The 20,151-nt window shown below is 54.8% G+C and overlaps 3 protein-coding genes across 3 annotated transcripts; 1 reads left to right on the top strand and 2 right to left on the bottom strand.

The window, feature by feature from the left end:
* Positions 1-1,299: 1,299 nt before the first annotated feature.
* Positions 1,300-8,100, bottom strand: T310_6259 (Nucleoporin SONB; the record flags this gene model as incomplete). The annotated part of the gene is made up of 6 exons (XM_013470905.1): positions 1,300-1,413; positions 1,465-3,141; positions 3,278-3,430; positions 3,586-7,274; positions 7,652-7,744; positions 8,004-8,100. 6 exons carry the CDS (start codon positions 8,098-8,100, stop codon positions 1,300-1,302), a joined length of 5,823 nt encoding a protein of 1,940 aa, XP_013326359.1.
* Positions 8,101-9,246: 1,146 nt separating this feature from the next.
* On the bottom strand, positions 9,247-11,614 carry T310_6258 (Acetate--CoA ligase; the record flags this gene model as incomplete). The annotated part of the gene is made up of 6 exons (XM_013470904.1): positions 9,247-9,306; positions 9,384-9,658; positions 9,728-9,857; positions 9,915-10,175; positions 10,251-11,495; positions 11,576-11,614. The coding sequence occupies 6 exons, from the start codon at positions 11,612-11,614 to the stop codon at positions 9,247-9,249; spliced, it is 2,010 nt and encodes a 669-aa protein (XP_013326358.1).
* A 4,778-nt stretch (positions 11,615-16,392) lies between these two features.
* Positions 16,393-20,151, top strand: T310_6257 (C2 domain protein; the record flags this gene model as incomplete). Its single annotated transcript, XM_013470903.1, has 5 exons — positions 16,393-16,683; positions 16,750-16,785; positions 16,846-17,220; positions 17,273-18,763; positions 18,816-20,151. Coding segments are annotated over 5 exons (3,529 nt in total), but the record flags the coding sequence as incomplete, so codon positions are not given.

Here is a 20,151-nt window from a genome sequence, read left to right as displayed (position 1 = left end):
GAGGACCAACTCCATCGTGGCTGGTATTGTCGAGATTCTGACTGTCTTGTTTATTCTCCATCTCGATCGAGAAACTGCCATGAAAGCTGAATCAGCATGGATAACAAACCATGAAAATTCTGTTCTAAAACAGAAAACAACTGAAAGGAATGCACGTACACAAGGAGAAAGCACTGTATAGCCGTACGTACACAAACACAAAGCACTGTACAGTTACCTGCCTGCCTGACAGATTGACTGACTGACCAACCGCTGTATTGTAAGCGACAGACAAAACCTGCAGTCTAGAACATCCACACCCAACGTGAATTCACATATACCATCAAGCTTGAATGAATATGTACGTACCCGCGGAACGAAGTAATGAGCAAAACCGGGAGGTAGAAAAAACAAGAATTTCCCCCCCCCTTTTTTTTTAAAAAAAAAAACAGAAAACAAGGGGACAAACAATGAGAGAGATGTCTCGATAGATCTGTATCTTATATAAGTATCTCCCTAAGAATAACATACAAGTCAAGTATGTATCTTCTCCCTGACTGACTGATGGACAGTCAAAAAATCTCACAGCAGTATCATCAACATATAAATCTAATAAACTAGCGCGAGCAACTTTTTTTTCCCTCTCCCCTAATATTATTATTTGTACTCCGTACGGAGTACAATACCCCTATATAGATCGACATACTGTACAGGCCCGGTTCCGGGATTCCCCACCTCTAACCTTCCTTCTGAGTATATACTTGGGTTAATACCTAACTCTGATTGGTTCGTTGTTTCCCGGAACCGGCGTTGTTGGGTTGGGTGGTCGGGCCGGTGGATTAACTCTTAAGCTACACCTAAGTAAAATAATACTATGAGTATAATGATGATTATGATGCTGTTGTCTACTGGGACGAACATAATTATTATTGCTCGGTTTTATAGGGAGAGGAACTAGTAATATTCGTAGGAATTTGAAAGAGAGCAGTATGAACGAACGAATGAATGATTTCTGCGTCTTGCAATATGGTTGATAAAATATGTAGTATACTCGACGGACATCAAGGTTATTGTCTCCTTCCCTACGAAATGCAAATCTATGGCTACGCTATTAGACTGCAGAATGATTCATCTAGACTGGCAACTATTATTGACAACTTATTACGTACTTGTTACACTCTTGCTAACCAGAAACAGCAGATCAGCAGACTAGAATACAACAGGTCATGTAGACTCAAAACTCGTCGCTCTGGACACATGGACTGGAGTACAGACGTGCAATATCAAAATGATACAGTCGTAACCACCTCGCTGACTGTCTCAGTACGCACTCGCCATCACCGCGCTGTAGTATCTCCGACTGATCTCCGCAGTATGCATCACTCGCGCATCTCCCGTCAGAGGAAGTTTGAGAATCGCAGACAGTTCGACAGCCTACTACCGTCAGCAATGCATGCATAACAGGATGCAGGGGGGGGAACTCACATTGTCCTCCCGAACACACCAACCAGCAACCACTCGGCTCATCTCCATAAACGCCACCCGCTCATTCAGGCCCTCCGCCCCAGAGCTCTTGTTGACCTTCTCACCCATCACCACCAGCGACCCAACAAGACGCTTGAGGCTGGCCTGGTCTCGTTGACCGCTCTTGGCCGTCACCAGACGCAAAAAGTCCTCATACACCGCCCCACCGCTCGTCCAGCCTCGCACCTTTCGCTCCGGCGCATCTCCAAACCCGGACAACAGCTTCTGCAGTGTGTTGTAATCGCGCTCGATGATCGTCCGTGGTCCCACCTCCCGGCAGAACGTCGCGTGCGCCTCGTTCCAATTCTTGCCGCGGATGAGATAATGGACCTCGTTCGCTGCGTCACCCACATCGCGAGCGTAAAGCGCCTTCGCAACCCAGATCCAAGCCTCGGGCAGTTGGAGATCATTAGTGAGATACTGCCAACGGGCATCAGGCGTGCCGTTAGCGGTCACCGGGCTCGGCAACTGCGCTGCAAATCGGGCGAGGGTCTCCTTGACGCTGCGCTCCCGGTCCACGGCGCGGGAGAGATGCAGAAGAACGAATAGCGCTTGCTCCAGCCGACCAGATGCGCCGAGCTCCCAAGCGTAATCCCAGACGAGCTGATCAGCCCGAGCGGTGTCAACGACAAGAGCATCATGATGGCCAACAATGGAGGTGACGACCTGGTGCAGCTGAAACGACAGACGGTTCGAAAGTCGATCGCCAGTCACCGACTCTGGAAGCACCGCTGCAGGGAACTCAAGCTTAGGAAGGCCTGAAGCGTCTGCACTACCGGCAGCCACAGCATAGACCTTCAGCAAGACCCAAAGCGGGGACTCCCGGCTTAACGCGTTCTGGTTGTGGCGCAGATCGTCACGTGCAGCTTCCAGATGAGGTGGGAAAGGAAACGCGGGCTCATCGCCCTCGGTCAGATCACGCAGGAAGAGAGAAACAGCGGCCTCGATCGGCTCGTCATCCGTGATGCCGTACCACAGTCGGAGACCAAAGGCCTGGAACCAGTCGAGTTCAAACCGTTCCGAGAAGGTAAACGTGGAGGCACGATCTTCCACAGCACCGGACGGACGTCCCTCGCTGCGGAGAGCGTTACCAGCAAGCAGTTCATACAGAGCGCGGATGGGTTCATTCATCTCAGAGGAGACGTTGTGCGTGCGCCATGATTCGACCTGTTTCTGCATATCAAGGCGGATCGTCTTGTCCCGGCCGATTTGCGAAAGCAACGTCGCCAGGTGCAAGTTCCCGCTCTCGACCAGGGTCCTGCACGCATCTTCGACGCGGTGGAACGTGAGATAGGCCACAGCTCGCTCTTCTGGAGACGCAATCTTCTCCAAGTCCTGGCTGTGCTTCTCACGGACGATGCTCTCCCACAGCCGGCTCAGTCGATCCTTCTTGATGCGATGAATGAACTTCTGCCTGAGTTGAGCCGGAACACCGGCCGAGATATCGTCTTCGATGTCGTCATTGAAAAGGATGTTCGCCAGCTGCCACACGTGCCGCTCCAAATCAGCCTGTGGCGAGGACCCCGTGCATAGCTGGATGAATGGCCGGAAATCAGACTTGGCGTTTCGAGCAAAGGGAATGCCATCAATTAGACGGATGACAGACTGCTTCCTCTGGGCTTCTAAAATATCAACAGGCTACGTATTGTTAGCGGTATCATCACACATTACCTAAGAAAAGGGAACCAACCTCTGGAGCTTTGTTAAAAGCCAGTACGACGATATCTCGTTCCTCACTCGTCACAGAGAACCCATGCTCCCATGGCTTCCCTACATCAGGCAGAGAATCTCTCATGTCGTTTTTGACGCTGATGATCGCATCCATAGGTCCCCAGCGAGGCTTGAACGAGTGATGGAACGCAATATCGTCTTCGGTCAATTCGTTCGTGCTGCTCGCAAAGGTCTTCGGTTTCTTCGAGTATGGCCACTGCATAGAGACAAAGATGAAAATTTAGCTTAATCACAATCCATTTTTCAACTTGGGTAAGATCTAACTAGAGGTTTTGAGATCGGGCGTATGGCTCAACCTCCTAAGTACATGGGACTTGCTGTAGAGAAGAAACGATTGGAAGGGGACCAAACCTCAAAGCCTTTCGCCTGCCCATTCTGCTTCTTGCTCGGAGACTTCCCGGCTTTCTTCGGCTGCTGGAACAACGAATTCATCAAATCAATGCTTGTCGTAAATCCCTTCGGTCGACCACCCGCTGTCCCTGCATCTTTCTTTGGAGTGTCATCCTTTAACTTTCTGTCCGTAAATGCGGTGGCCTGCAATTCTCGCAAAGCATCGCGATCCTGCTTCCTAGGGCTGATAGTCCTCTGCAACTGCTCCGCCCAATCGCCGCTGAGATCAAGACGCGGCTTCGCAGGCGTACCAAATTGCATCGAGCGCTGAGTGTCTTCGAAACTAGTCATGACGGTGCGTGTAGTGTTTTCATGCTCCACGGTGTGGTGAGGAGCCGGGAAGGAGCCCGCCATCTCCATGTCGCCGTCCTCATCCGATCCAACTTCTGATTCGACCGATTGCTGACTTTCAGTGACTTCTTCCTCATCACCGTCAGCCTCAGCAGTTGAACCCGTGGAGCCGTCCTCTAAAAAAGATCCCTCTCCATCTTCCTCTTCTGTCGATTCCATTTCTTCATACTCGTTTGCCTCGGCCTGGTTGCCAAATGCACCAGGGACCACCTTGCGTTTCTTAAAATCAAAAGTGTCATCATCAACTCCGGCATTGGACCCGACGAACGACTCGTCGACCGAGAAGCTCGAAGTGGGCTCGGAATTAAAGGTGTTGTCCAAGGACGTGCGGGCGGCGGGAGACTGAGCCTTCGGAGTGTCAGGAGCGGCACTCAATGCGCTGTGGTTGAAGCTCTCACCTTCGTCCTCGTCGTACTCAAGACCATATGTGGTGAAGTGAGGAACCCTGAAGACCCAGATTCCGGTGTCCTTTTCGTAGGCCACGAACTCGGTGTTGTGCACTTTCTTCAAACGTTCCACGTGTTTCTCATAGAGAGGACCGCTGGTGACGGCCGAAGGCACCTTCTTATCGCGGCCTCGAGGCCAGGAGTTCTCAATCCGCAGAGTGGACGGCACATTGAGACCCTTGCCCCTCGGGGGTTTCTGAGCATCATCCGGATAAACGGTAATGCTGCGAACGTTGATTTGCACAATTCCACCGAAGAGCTGATCCAGATCGATCCCGGTGAGATCGACGGGTCGATCGAACGTGACCTGGCCACAAGCTTTGCGGCCAACAGTGAAGCCTTCCACGTGCTTCAGCTGCTCACGGCTCATCTTGCTTAACTCGGCGCGAGACGGCTTCATCCAGTACTCGCCCGGTTGAGGATCACCGGCGGGAACGGAGGGGAGCTTCGACAACCCATTGGTGGCCGGGGAGTCTTCGGCGTGCTGCTCCTGGACGACAGAGAGCTCATTTCCGCGCACTTGCTCCATTTCTGGCTGGGCCGCGGTTTCAGTCGAGGTACCGTTCACTCCGTTGACATGCCCGTTCTTGCGGATAGATCGAAGGAAGCCGAGTTCCTCCGCAGTCGGCTCAGGGCTCTCAGTCTCCGCACGGACAACCGCGCCATTCGTGTCTCCGTCCGGTTCCTGAGAGCGAGAATCGAAGCTGACCCGCTTCTTCAGCCTGTCACTCTGCTGACCAGCATCTTCGCCATTCGTAATGGAAGCAGCCGGCGTAGACGCTGAGCGCTGGAACAGGTCACTCCTCAAGCTGCGGTCGATGGTCAATCGCTTGAGGCTGCCACCCGAGTATCTCGAGTTAGAGCCAGTCAGGGCGCCTGGAGACAGGACGCTGTCGCTGTCCGGGTCGAAGGTCTTCCGGAGATTGCTGGTAGAGAAGCTCTTTCCGAAACTACGGCTAAAGCTGCCATTAACGCTTGCACTGCGCAGGGTGTTACCACCAAGAAGGCTGCCGCCAAGGCTCGAGACACTGGACGCGCTCGATGGCGAGCCGTAAGTAGAGTAAGAGAATCCATAACCCTGACGCCGGGGCGGTGTAATCAGACGGTTGGCGGCATTCGGGGTGATCTTGTAAACCGGGAGAGGGGTGCGCTGCTTCTGCTTGACGCTGGCGGACAAGGGGGTTGCTAAAGGACCAGGGCTGGGAGCGTTGGGGGCGGGCAAACCGGAGAAAATAGACTGATTGCCGTATGGGTTGCCTTCCAGGAGAGAAGCCTGCAAGCTGCCAGGAGCCGGCTGCTGCTGCTGTGGCTGTTGCTGTTGCTGGTTTTGCTGAGTAGAACCGAATAGACTGCTGGTTCCGAACCCGCCAGTCTGTTGCTGTTGATTTTGCGTGTTGCCAAACAGCGAGCCGGTGTTCTGTGTGGTGGTGTTCTGTCCAAACAGAGAAGTTCCAGTGCTAGTTCCTCCGAACAGACTTGGCTTCTGCTGCTGTTGCTGGTTCTGGGTGTTACCGAAAAGACTCGAGGTCGAAGTCTGATTATTCTGGTTGGTTCCGAAGCCGCCAAACGTGGACGTGCCGGTGGTCGTAGTGCTGGTACCTAGATTGCCAAACAGACCTGGTTTCTGATCTTGTTGCTGATTGCCACCACCAAACAGGGAACTAGCGCCCGTCTGCTGATTCTGGCCTCCAAAGAGGGAGCCGGTGTTTTGCTGTTGTTGCTGATTGTTCTGCCCGAAGAGGGAGCCACCCGTGCTGGTGCCACCGAACAAGGTACCACCGGTCTGTTGCTGCTGGTTGCCGGTCGAGAGGCCGCCACCAAAGAGTGACTTGCCCTGGTTCTGGTTCTGATTCTGCTGCCCAAAACCGCCGAAACCAGTCGTGCCAGTCGGTTGCTGCTGGCCGAATGGGGAAGAGGTAGCAGTAGTGCTACCGAAGGGGTTCGAGGCACTGGTGGTATTCTGCTGTCCAAAACCGCCAAAGCCGGTCCCTCCGGTGCTTCCAAACAAGCCTGTTTTCTGCTGATTATTCGTGTTTCCGAAGAGAGAGCCACCGGATCCGAATGTGCCGGTACCGCTTGTGGAACCGAAGCCACCAGAGGTCGATGTCGTTCCGCCGAATAAGCTAGGTTGGGAGGTGGTGGAGGTCCCTCCGAAAAGAGAAGTGCCCGGCTTGCTGGCGCCGAACAAGGGGTTCGAGGACGTCGTACCACTGCCGAAGCCTCCAGTGGTTTGTGTCTGACCAAAGGCAGACGGCGCACTCGTTCCAGTACCAAAGCCACCGCCTGTAGAACCGAAACCCGAAGTGGTGTTCTGCTGACCGAAGCCGGTCCCTCCAAAAGCAGAGGTGCCAAATGCACCGGCTTGTCCACTTGCATTCCCATACCGACGGCCGTGCTGGTAGTCACCTAGACGGAGCTCCTCGAACGAGTATTTCTGGTATGGTTGCATATAGGTGATACTCTGGTAACAGCTGGTCGTGGAGGTTCCGGGGTCCTTCTCGCTGACAGGGGCATAAGGGTGGCTTGCAGTTCCCTCGCATGGTGGCACACCTCCGAAAGCAGTGCCAAATCCTGAGGTACCCGTTGTAGAGCCAAAACCGCCACCAGTCCCAAAGCCACTGGTGCCAGTGGTAGTACTTCCGAAGCCTGTCTTATTCCCGAAGATACCCCCACCAGTGTTCCCAGTGCTACCAAAGCCACTGGTATTGCTAGTCGAACCAAAGCCTCCGAATCCAGTACTGCCCGACGTAGCTGTGTTTCCTCCGAAGAGGCTGCCACCAGAGGTGGTCGTGGTCCCGAAGCCGGTCTTCTGTCCGAACAATGAATTAGATTGATTGTTTGTGGAACCGAAACCTGCAAGATTCTCATGTTAGTAGCTGGGAAGACAAGAGAAATCAATGAACGACGCAACAAGACAGCAAAGGCCAATGGATGAATGAAAAGAAAAAGATAAACACAGGCAGGATGCACAGTCGATGCGCCGATGTCAGTCCATGTAGATGTGCTGCGCATCCTGACTGCGAATCTCCAAGGCGCCGTCCACAGGCACACCTGGAGTACTGCTCTTCAAGACCCCGGGCAGGCAGAAAATGGTGAGTGGCGAGTCCCGTGTTGCACACCAAGGCTTTTCACCATCTTTCTGCCATGCACGACGACGACGAGACAGGCACAGAGACAGACAGAGAAGGGAGGCCATGCTGAGTTGCGCGAACTTGGGGTCGGGCACATACCGCCACCGGAGCCGAAGCCGCCAGAAGTGTTCCCAAAGAGACCGCCACCAGAGGTGTTACCGGTACCAAAGCCGGATGAGGTGCTTCCAAAGCCTATAATTGATAGGGTACAACGCGGTCAGACAACTGAGCTCAGATGGGGTTCCCTCTCCTGTAGGTGTCCGGTTCGACGTCGAGGTCCTTTTTTTCCTGCCACCTTTTTTTTTTGTCGATTCCGAATCCAACTGCCTGCACGTCGACGCCAAGAACACCGGGGCAACCAGAGCAGAGAAGGGCGACGCAGTAAACGAAATGGGAAGCCGACAAAAGAAAGAAAAGAGAAAGTGATGGGGAAGACCAAAGTGTGACCTACCTCCAGAGCTCGTTCCTCCAAATCCAGAGCCTGTGCCAAAGCCAGAGCTCTGCTGCTGGTTGTTTTGGCCGAAGCCACCGAATCCGCCGAAAGACATTGTTGTCGCGTTCGTTTTTTTTTCTTTATGAATGCATCCGGATAGAAGTTATGGATATGAGAAAGAGATTTGACACGGTGAGGCGAGAGGCGAAAAACAAAGCGCTGCAACTGTCTGGAAAGAGATGGGGTGGACAGTAACGCAGGCGCCACGCCACAGAGGGTAAGGCGAGTGTGAGGAAAGTAGTGAAGTGAAGTGTGGAAGGAAAAAAAAGAAAAATGGACAAAGGCGGGTTTGGTTTTAATATGTCGCGACGCGCCTGGTCGCCGGAAAGAAAAAAAAAACCGTATCGCCGCCTGTTGACGTGTGGCCAGCAGGCAAAAAAACGCTGTCCACCAGTAGCTGATGGTCGGAATTCTCTGCCCTGATCGCGTTCGCAAAGCAGAGAGGAGGAGAAGAGAGAAGTTGGGGGGGGCAGGAGAGAGAGAAGAGCGAGGATGGCAAAGACGCGATGCTGGGGAGAAGAGAGGCTGGGAGGAGGTCAGGAAGGGCGGGTCTGCTTTCGCTTAAAGCGTCTCCTAGGCAGGCGGCCAGCAACACCGCAATGACCTAAGGAGCAGCCCGTTCCGAGCCACCGCCTGCGCAGTGAATGCCACTCGGTCATGTGACCTGCTGACTCAGCGCCTCAGTGACTGCCTGACGAGGCAACAGATCTCGCCCCCGCAGTACTCCGCAGGCAGATACTCCGTACAGCCATCTTCAGCTGATGTACGGGGTTAATCAAGTGAAATAAAGGTGGCGAAAATTTTTTTTTCCAGTTCTATTTTTATTCCGAGAAATAAGCTTCGCCAAGACCCTTTCCTGGTCGGAGCGCGATGACGTCTACAGTCCTACCGAAGACATCTAGAACCAAAGAAAGGTTGGACCATGTAGAAGCGTGGAATTGTGGAATTGTAAGAATACTGTCATTGCAGCTATAGTAATAACGCAGATGGGAATCAGAGTTAACAACACAGTGGGTAATCATGCATCCATCCAAGGGAGCCACGCGGATCGTCATTCTTGCAAGCCCTTTCACGAAAGGCCTCGAGGGTGTGCTGTTTCAAGGGACTCTCGCCCCGGTTCGTGATCATCAGCTCGTTTGTTGTTATATACAGAAATGTTTTGTTCCTCCTTTCATCCTCTTGTTGTTTTTACAGTTCCAGTTCACTTGCGGGCAGCGTGGACGGTCTCGATGATCTTAGTCACAACACTCGGGTCCGACAGCTGTTCAACATGTTAGTGCTGGGTCAATTCCGGACAAGAGTTCGATATCCAAATCGAGGGGAAAAAAAAACACATACCGTAGAAGTGTCACCCAAGCTGTCCTCCTCGCCGCTCAGGACCTTGCGCAGAATACGACGCATGATCTTGCCACTGCGGGTCTTGGGGAGGTCGTCCACGACGTAGACAGCCTTGGGGGCGGCGAAGGGTCCAATGGACTTGCGCACCTGCATGATAAGATCCTTGCGCACCTGGTCGTTCGTCTCGTTGCCACTCTTGAGAGAAACGAACGCGTTCACCGCCTGGCCGGTGAGTTCGTCTGCAATTCCCACAACGGCCGCTTCGGCAACCATGGCTGCAAGATCAATTAGCCATTGAATTCACCGATTGCGCCCCCCCCTTTTTCTTTTTCAAGGAAACTTACGGTGCTCGATCAGGGCGGCCTCGATCTCTGCCGTGGAGAGACGGTGACCAGACACGTTAACGACGTCGTCCACACGGCCACGGATCCAGTAGTATCCATCGTGGTCACGGCCGGCACCATCACCGGTGAACTAGAAAAAATAGGGGTCAGTGGATGTTCTGAGAATGCAGGGTGGAAAAGATCTCACATAGTAGCCCTTGTAGACGTTCAGGTAGGTGTCCATGTACCGCTTGTGGGCACCCCAGACAGTACGGGCCATGCTGGGCCATGGCTGCTTGATGGCAAGGACGCCCTCGACGTCGTTGCCCTTGATCTCCTCGCCCGAGACGGGATCGATGATGGCAGGCTCGATACCGAAGAAAGGCAGAGAGGCACTGCCGGGTTTCGTAGGGGTAACACCGCCCAAAGGAGCGATGATGTGCGAGCCGGTTTCCGTTTGCCAGTAGGTCTATTACGGGAGAAAACAAAGATTAGCACTCCGGGCGACCCAAACCAGAGGCTCTGGGGCGAAGGGGAAACTTACGTCGGCGATGTGCGCTTGCTGCTTACCAACAACCTCAAAGTACCACTTCCAAACTTCAGCCGCAATTGGTTCACCGACCGATCCAAGGACACGCAGGTGCTCCATGTTGTGGTGGATGTGCTCGTTACCGGCACGCTTGAGGAGCCGCAGGGCGGTAGGGGCGACGTAGAATTGCGTCACCTTGTGCTTCTCGATCACGTCCCAGTAGCGAGAGAAGTTGGGGTAGGCCGGGGTACTTTCGAAGACGACGGTGGAGCAGCCAAGGAGCAATGGGGCGTAGACGACATAGGTGTGACCCGTGATCCAGCCAACATCTCCACCGCAGAAGAAGCGATCGTCTTCGTGAATGTCGAAGACGTACTTTCCAGTCGCCGCGGCGCCGACCAGGTAGCCAGCGGTGGTGTGCATGACACCCTTGGGCTTGCCCGTCGAGCCGGAGGTGTAGAGAAGGAAGAGAGGGTCCTCGGAGTCCATGGATTCCGGAGGCAGGTAGTTGGGGAACTTCTCGACCTCCTCGTGCCACCACAGGTCTCTGCCCTTGGTCCACGGCACGTCCGCTCCGGTGCGCTTGTAGACCAGGACACTGGTGACGTCCGGGCACTGCTTCAAAGCCTCGTCGACGATCTTCTTGGTGCCGATCAGCTTGCCACCACGCTTGCCTTCGTCGGTGGTGATAACGATCTTGCACTTGGCGTCGAGAACACGGTCCCGCAGCGAATCTGAGGAGAAGCCGGCGAAGACAACGGAGTGGATGGCGCCGATGCGAGCGCAGGCCAGGAAGGCAATGATGGCTTCGGGGATCATGGGCAGGTAGATGGCGACGGTATCGCCTTTCTTGACGCCCTGGGACTTCAGCACCCAGGCAACCCGCGAGACTTCCCGCATCAGCTCCCCGTAGGTGATGGAGCGGCCTTCGTTGGGCTCATCGGCCTCATAGATGACGGCGACCTTGTCCGGGTTCTTGATGGCATGGCGATCGACGCAGTTAAAGGACGCGTTCAGGCGGCCTCCCAGGAACCAGGCATTGTCGCCGTTGACGAGAGAGCCCGTGTGGGTGGTGTGGAAGTCTTTGTCGAAGGTGAGCAGTTCCCGGGCCATTCGGGCCCAGAAGGTGTCGGGATCCCGGATGGATTCCTCATAGAGCTTCTTGTACTCGTCCAGACCGCTCAAATGCGGCTTACTCGGGTGCTTCTCGAAGAATGCCTTGGGGACATGGTAAGTGTCGACTTCGTGAGCCTCCACCACCTGCATTGGATCAGCATCGTGAAGTTTGACAGAATCTCAACTTTTTTTTTTAATTTGTTCCGGGACGAGCGGAAGCATACCACTGCGGGCTTGGGAGACGGAGTGGCTCCCTCAGACATGACTGCGAGCTTCTAGAGTAATCACGACTGTTCTCAGCGGCGAGAGGCAGAAGTTAGCGCGAGGGTTGGATGAAAGAAAAAGGAGAGTGAAGGGAGAAAGACAGGATGATGACGAGGCACGCGCTACCGCAAGAGGCAATTTGCTCCGCCGGTGGTACGAGCGGGGAAAGGACCGCTGCGCGTGGGCCAGAAGGGACTGGCGGTGCTCACCTGGAAATAACGAGACGCCAGGATGGGCGCTGAACCACGGACGGGGTGAGAGAGATGGAGAGCAGACCAGGGTATCCAAGGACGAGATTCACTAAGGCTCTGAGCAGGGAAAGAGGGAAAGCGTGGATGGAGGGAGGAGAGAGGGAGGGAGGACAGGACGGAAACGGGAGACGCGAGACACGCGGGGTGCCGGAAGCAGCTCCTTTATGTGTGCAGCCTCAACGCTCCAGGGACTGCTGGCTAAATTTTAAGGGCCTTGTTGAGAGCTTCACCGGGGGATTCACTCTCAGTAGGACTGACGATCCAGTGGCAGCCTCGAGCCGGGAGCGCGCAGGGAGTCCTCGGCCATGCGGGGACTAGACGCTTGCAGTTCCGTTGCTCCGGGGTGAATGCAGCGCCAGCCCAGCGGCTCGCAGATCATGATTGGCGACCGGTGCTCGACGCCGCAACTCAGTTGCTCCTGACCGGGGCGTCGGAAACCTGTGCCCTCCGCATGGATTCCGGCGCTGCTGCGGCCGGGCAGGGCAGAGTCGCCCGGGTGCTCTGTACAAGACCGCGGATTCCAGGCGACATGGCCGCGTTCAGGATGCGACGGGGAACCAGGGCTCCATGCACGACCATGGCACTGCGCGAGGCAGCCGGGGTGGGCTTCCCCAGGCCGGCTGGGGGAAAGGCGGGGTGGAATACGAAATGGAAGACGCGATCGCCAATCACCGCAGCTGGACGCGGGCAGATCCTCGTGACGCTCCAGCCTGAATGGCGCCCGCGAGTGTTGGGCCTTGGCGTGGGCTTACGGAGTATGACGGTGATGGCTTCATCGATAGATCGTGTGGCGAAACGACCAAAAGGGAAGTCGATGAGCCAATTACCCGGCCGTGTCCCGGTACAGTCCATGTCCAGTCCCTGCGACTCCCGAACCTAGAAAGCTTACAGAGGACATGGCTTCACCCTGGCCGAGACGAAGACACAATCACGTACGTCACAGAGATTCCCCCTGCATGCCTACGCGTAATACGGCCCAGAGAACCAGTCTGCGCTCGAGTCCAGGCTCGTGGCAGCTGCAGGGAGATTAGAAATAACAAGGAGCCATCCAGGACTTCTTCATCAACCCTCGTTCGGTAGCTGCATCAGGCTGCAGCTATAAGCCCCGACGGCTTGACTGCTAAGCGTTTCCTGGAAGGTCTCGACGCACCCCTCCCCTGCAAGTGCAAGCGCAGCAGGGGTGCGTTGTGAATTTATCCGCAAATGCTTGCATGTAGTTCGGCTACAAGTTGCTTATGCTTACACTGATGTTTCCAGAATCTAGCTCAGACCATTTACGCTGCGCTTTAACTGCTGGTTCCACATAGTCCAAACTTTTTGTACGACTAGAATGAAGCGATAATAATTCAGTTATTATCACCAGCAGGGAAGTCAAAACCTTAATGACGGCGGTCGCTCGAACGGGCAGTTACTTCCTCCTGCCCCTGAGATTGAAGCGCAGCCTCGTTTCATCTTGATTATTATTATATTAACTAGGATTCTATTAATTAGCGACCTAGGTACATATTCTTATGCCTGCCACCCGCCATTCCACCAACTGCCCGCCCCGAGCGCAAACACGGCTACGCTGCCATCCCGGACGATGTCCCGCACCAGCTGCACCCACGTGCCAGGATCCGTCAACTGCCCCTTGTGACGCGATGCCTGCAGCATCTTGGCTCCATTCAACAGGAGCTCGCCCGTCATGAATATCACAAACGGATTCTGTGCCGTAGCAGGCGGCGGCGGCTGGCTGCCATATGTCGCCACCGACGATCCGATCAGCACCAGCAGGTACACCCCGACGGCCAGCGCAAAGAACACGTGCAGCAGCTTCCAGATCCACTCGCGCTTCTTCTCTTCCGGCGTCTGGGGCTGCGGACCCCCGCCGAGGAGCAGTTTGGAGAGGAAGGGCGGAAGGCCCAGTGCAGACGTCAAGTCAGACGGCGACAGGTTTCCTGCTGCAGAGCCTGGGGCGGTATTTTCACCCCCAGGCAGGCCTCCTAGCATCGCACTGAGCAATTTCATCGCAGGATCCTCGTCAATCTTTTGCTGCTGCTGCTGCTCGGGGGGATTCGCGCGCAATAATGCCCGTAGATATTCCTGCTGCGCTTGTATATTTTCCGCGGTCTGATCTTCGACCTTGGGTGCTGGAGGCTGAGGCGACGGAGATGTTCGAGGGAGCTGCTCAGTTGACTCTGAGGCAGCGACTGCCGGCGAGACATGTCGCGGCGCCGGGGAAGTGCTTTCGCGCTCTGTTCACCGACAAGCACTCGTCAGCCAATGTAAGCATGAGAGGTTCAAGATAAAGAGGAGACCGTACCACTCGCTGGCGGCCTTCCGCTTAAGCTGGTGATCTTGTCCAACCGGGCGCTTCCAGTGGCCCTGATTTTGGCCTCGCGACGCTCACGACGCAGGCGCGCCGCCTGCTGAGCGGGCGTTTCTTCTGTTGAGGACATTGGAGCGGTCGTCTGATCAGGGGTCACGCTGGCCCGGCACAAAAAAAAGGCGGGAATTCAAACCGACGACCTGGCGAGATCTGCGAGAGCTGAGGCAGAAATAAGGACAGGAGAAGGATGCCCCCTGGGCAGTACGCGGCAGCAGTGAGTCGAGAAACGGAAACAAGCCGTCTTCGTGTCTGGAGGATGGGAGACGGTGAGGCGCTTTCTGGCAAAGCGTTGACAATGGTCTGGCCAAGCCTGACGTCGATGCGAAGCGCCGTCCACTCGGAGCGCAGCCTTCCGCACTAGCCGCCGCGTCCAGCCAGTCAGCGTTGTTCACGTCGATTGTCCAGCGATGCGATCGTTCGCTGTTCTTTGATCTAGAAACGGAGATTAATTTAAGTTGTCTGGTCAAGTAACATTATCCTGGTGCTCTTCCTCTCTTTACGGTTCTCCGCGAGCGATCGTTGACCTGATCATAGCATCTGGAGTATGTCAGATATATATATTCTTAACCAATCACTGCCTACGAAAACGAATTAGCAAAGAGTACCTACATAATTCACAGCATGACTACCAAGCTATATCTGATCTATAGAATCTCCTCTCCATCGCCACACTCTATAGTCCCTTAATATGAACAGTAGTCTCTATTCAATAATATTTTCCCTCAAACGCACAATAATAGCTTAACATGTCTTCAGATTACCCCTCACTCTATCCAAGATAGAAAGAAGTGGAGGGAAATCCGGGTACTTACGCCGTCATGACTATGCCACCTCATCCCGCATTATTATAATTTACGACTCAATTCAACCAGTCACATCATTACCCTAAGATGCATACACGCTCCGTCGAACCAATACTCCGTATTTCGTGACCCTGCACTTTTGGACCTAGTAAGTCGATTTAACCTCGGATGATAATACATGGATTGACCTCCGGCCGATATCGGTCATAACTCGGGATTTTCCCAGAAGTTTCCGCGTCGCCGTCGCCGGGGATGTTCGTTCGTTCGTTCGTTCGTTCCTGCAGTAGACCGAGGTTTTCCTTGTCTCCGAGCTCGGTAATAATAATTAATATTGAATGAGCAGTTATCTAGAGGAGAGTGGGGGGTATAATAATATCAATTCATTGTTAATATTCCTGCTAGTTGGCCTTTTTTTTCTTCCTGGCTACACTTATTTTGTCCCTGATGGAGTTGGGTTTAGCTAGGTGCAGATTGAGAAGAAGCGGATAATCTCGTCAGGACAGTAGTTAGTTGGCTTCTAATAACTGAATTTGCTTCTGGTGTTCTATATGTAGCAGCAATAGTCCTGGATATGGCACAGGATAAATAATCTCACTGTAGTAAGTATACTAATGGAGTATATACAACTGTAGAGGTAGGGCTATCAGGTGTGAGTAACATTAAGATGTGTTGACATTCCCAATATTTTTTCATCTTACCTCAAGATACCATCTAATCGATTCTCCAGATTACATATTTTTCACTGTTTCCCTGTCGTGATGAACAATTAACAATTGCTAATCAGATGCCAAGAGCGGCGGAAGGCATCACACTAAGATCAAGGTTATCATCGTCATGACGCTAGACTGATAGATACCTAGTCTTCTTTCTCCCCAGATCCGTCCCGCACTGCCTGGGTTGACAAGAATACCAAGATAGAAAACTCTGGCGATTGCAATCCAGATGGAGGTTCTCTTTACTGGTACCTAAACGATGGCGCATCATCCGCTGGATCCAGCGCCCCAAAAATCCCTCGGATTGGTCGGCTCCCCGGGAGGTCATGACGTAGGCAGTCACGGAGGCAGCGCAACTCAATGAGAGCTTCCCTCTCGATGATATCAGCGTGCAAACCTGGGGAAGAAGCTCTCTGGAGCTCTCCAAGATGTGACGAGAGAGTCCTCTACTGCAGTCGCTGTCGCGCTACGACATGAGAGGGCACCCGTTGCCGTCTGGATGAGAGCTGCGCGATCACCTAGCTCCAGCTTGAGCTCCAGCTCCAGCTCCTTCATGCGTCTGGTCAGTTAATTCTTCTTCTTCTGTTTGCAGCTTGGAACCGTTGCAGGGCCGGACGACCACAGCGTCCAAGTTTGGCCGCAATGTCGACCCAGCACCGTCCCGGAGGCTACTGGAGTGCCGTCAATCCAATCCCGACCATCCAGAAATTCATAGAAGGCCTTGACAGGGAGAAGAAGGAGCGCGACCGGCAGATCGACGAGGAGATCCGCCGCAAGAAGCAGCAGAAGAAAGAAGGCAAAGAGCCGGTGGGCCGTGAGGGTGAAAAGCCATCCAAACGACCTGTCCGGAGGGTGACGGATCCGACCACAGGCAAAGAGATACAGATCGAGGATGTTGGCAAGGATTTTATGAAGGATGTCCGGGATCCAAAGGTGTGAAAAAGCCGGCATATGCACATGCGAATAAGCAAGTTCTGTGGACTAACATGGATGCTCTAGCTTACAGTCCCCAATGCCAACGTGGGCAAGCCCACGGTAAGTACTGATGCTATGCCAGAGAAAAGGTTTTACGAACTCCACTGTTAATACATACAGCCTATCAAGACAGATCCTCGCCAGGATTTACGGGAGTACAAGTACAACCAGGACGTCACCTCTCCCCCAGACCCCATTGCCGACGGCACTACGACCGACGTGCCGATTCATGGCGAGAGAACGAACATCCTGTTCCATCCGACTCCCTCCATTACTTACCAGCCCATGTTTGACCAGTTGGAGAGGCGTGCCTATGGCATTTGTGGGGGCATGGTTATTGCCATAATCACTCTGGGAAAAATGTTTGGAGGCTCCTTCTGGGGCCTTTTGCCGCTATCCTTCTGTCTCGCATCGGGCGTGTTTCTCTGGATGAAGGAGGTCGTCCGAAGTGGCAGGGAACTGGAGTGGAGCAGCGAGCAACTGAGGGGCGAAACTGTGCGTTCTTAAACATTCTCTGCCTCATGGTCCTGTACTGACTGCTTTGCAGGCCACTGCTAATCTCTTGCCCGAATCAGTGGAATGGATGAACGCCTTTCTCAGCGTCATATGGGGTTTGCTGAATCCCGAGATGCTGGCAGGGGTGGCCGACACGATCGAAGATGTCATGCAGGCCTCGGTTCCGGGAATGATCGAGAACGTCCGCATTGCAGAAATCGACCAGGGTAATAACCCGATCCGGATCCTCAGTGCTCGATCTCTTCCCGACGGCCATGTCCAGCACCTGAAGGACAATATCCGCAGAGAGAACCAGAAGAAGAATAAAGACCCTCAAGAAGCCGCTGCGGCCGAGGAAGGCTGTGACTGCTACAACCTCGAAGTCTCCTTCGCCTACCATGCGAGGCCCAGCGGAGAGAGCACGTCTTCAAAGGCGCGGAACATGCACATGCACCTGGTGTTCTATCTCGGAGTCAAGGGCCTCTTCGGGGTGCCTATTCCCATTTTCGCGGAATTGATCGAGCTGGTGGGAACGTTGCGGATCCGACTGGAGATGACGCCTCAGCCGCCGTTCGCCAAATCGATGACGTTCAGTTTTATGGGGCTGCCACATCTGCGCGCGGGCTGCGTTCCGCTGGTAAAGGGAGGAATCAACATCCTGAACCTTCCGGTGATCTCCAACTTCGTCAACTACGCCATCGGCGCAGCCGCCAGTCTCTACGTGGCCCCGAAATCGATGACCTTGGATCTCAGCCGGATGCTGAAAGGCGACGATATCGAAAAGGACACACCGGCGTTGGGCGTCATGTGGATCCGCATCCATCGCGCGATCGGACTGAGCAAGCAGGACCAAAGGGGCAGCAAAGGCGGCGGCAGCGATCCTTACATCAACCTGTCGTTCTCCAAGTACCGCAAGCCCATGTACTGCACGCGGGTCATCACGGACGAGCTCAATCCGGTCTGGGAGGAGTCGGCCGCACTGCTCGTCACGCCGGAACTCATCAAGGCGGATGAGCAGCTCAGCGTCGAACTGTGGGACTCGGACCGCAACACGGCCGACGACATCGTCGGCAAGGTGGAGCTGTCGATGCAGCAGATGATCCAGCACCCGGGGAAGATGTACCCGCAAGTGTCGAAACTTCAGGGCATGGACGAAGGCAGCCGCATGCCGGGCGAGCTGCACTGGGAGGTCGGCTTCTTTGGGAAACCCAAATTGCGACGCGAGCTGCGGACGGACGGGAAGAACAAGGAGCTTCCAGAGACGCTCCGCGGGGATCCTAGCCTGCAAGACGAGAAGGGAGTCATCACCACCGAGGAGGAAGACGCCGTCGAACACACGCCTCCGGATCCGCTCTGGCCCAGTGGCATCTGCAGCATCGTCGTCCACCAGATCGTCAACCTGCAGCTGGAGGATATCAAAGGAAGCAAAGGAAACCGCAAGGGCCAGGAATACGAGCCTGCCAGGGACTGCGGAGAGAACACTGAGGAGCAGGGGAAGAATCTGCCTACGAGCTACTGCACGATCTTGCTGAACGACCAGCTGGTGAGTGGAATTAAATAGAGTTTTCTTTCTCTCTGCGCTAACAGACTTCTAGGTGTATCGGACTCGTGCCAAAGCAGTCAGCAGCAAGCCGTTCTTTAATGCAGGCACGGAAAGATTCGTGCGCGACTGGCGATCTGCGATTGTCACGGTCACGGTCCGGGACCAGCGCTATCGTGAGCACGATCCCATTCTCGGGGTTGTGTCGCTGAAGCTGTCGGAGATCATGAAGACGAGCTCCCAGGTGACACGATGGTACCCTCTAGAGGGCGGGATCGGATTCGGACGCATCCGGATTTCGCTGCTGTTCCGCAGCGTCGAGACGAAGCTGCCGCCCAACATGCTCGGATGGGATGTTGGAACGTTCGAGGTCACCTCTGACCGGATCACGGCGAAGAAGTACCCGCACCAGGCCAAGATCCGGCTTCGTACGGGCGGCAGCTCGGGGCGGATTCCGCGGTCGGTGTGCCGCCGGGAAGATGGCGGGAGCTATTATTTCGACCTGTCGCAGGGCTCGAAGGTGCGGTTGCCGGTTCGGTACCGGTATCGCTCACCGGTGGTGTTTGAGTTCCACGTCGCCAACAAGAGAGGCGCGGCAGCGTACGCGGTGCTATGGCTGCAGCATCTGGTGGACAACGAGAACACGCCAATCGATCTGCCGATCTGGACGACGAAGCGCGGCAATCGCCTGACGCAGAACTACATCACGGAGCAGAACTGGCGGGAGCTGAAACTGGACACGCTGCAGGACCTGACGGAGGTGGGCCGTCTCCAGTTCACGGCGCGGTTCTCCGCCGGCATGGACGAGTCGCACAGGCGGTTCGTCGTGGACAACAACAGTCGCGAGACGTACGAGACGTGGGAGGCGTGTATCTCGGAGGGGCTTCGGTCAAGGGAAGTGTCTGTCGAGACGCCGCAGGTCGTCCAGGAGCAGAAGTCGGCGGATGACAGCAAGCGCAGCGGCACCTCTGGGGAAGAGACGCGGCAAGAGGTGCAGGCCTCTGATGAACGACGAAAGACGACAGACGAACCTGCTGCCAATCCTCCAGTGGACAAGCCGGAGAGAAATGACGGTGACGGAGCAAGAAACGATAACCAGAAGAACGACCACCCAGACTCACCCCGCGGCTCAGAATCATCCAGGGACGACAACAACGACAACAACAACACGACCAGCCAGGACTCATCCTCCTCATCTTCCTCCTCCTCTTCCTCCTCCTCCTCACCGCAGGAAACCACCCCCATCCGCACAGGCAACAAAGCAAACAAGCGAAGCGAACGGCGCAAACAGCGGGGGATGATGCAATGGAAGCCGGTCCGGAACGCGGTCTTTGCGCGGGACGAGGCGCGGTTCGCGCTGCACAAGGTCAAGAAGAGGATGGGATGGATGC

This window comes from Rasamsonia emersonii (assembly GCF_000968595.1).
Source record: "Rasamsonia emersonii CBS 393.64 chromosome Unknown ctg1118621760389, whole genome shotgun sequence".
Classification (NCBI taxonomy): Eukaryota; Fungi; Ascomycota; class Eurotiomycetes; order Eurotiales; family Trichocomaceae; genus Rasamsonia; species Rasamsonia emersonii.
Note: the sequence above shows the minus strand (reverse complement) of the source record. Positions and strands in the feature narration are given on the sequence as shown.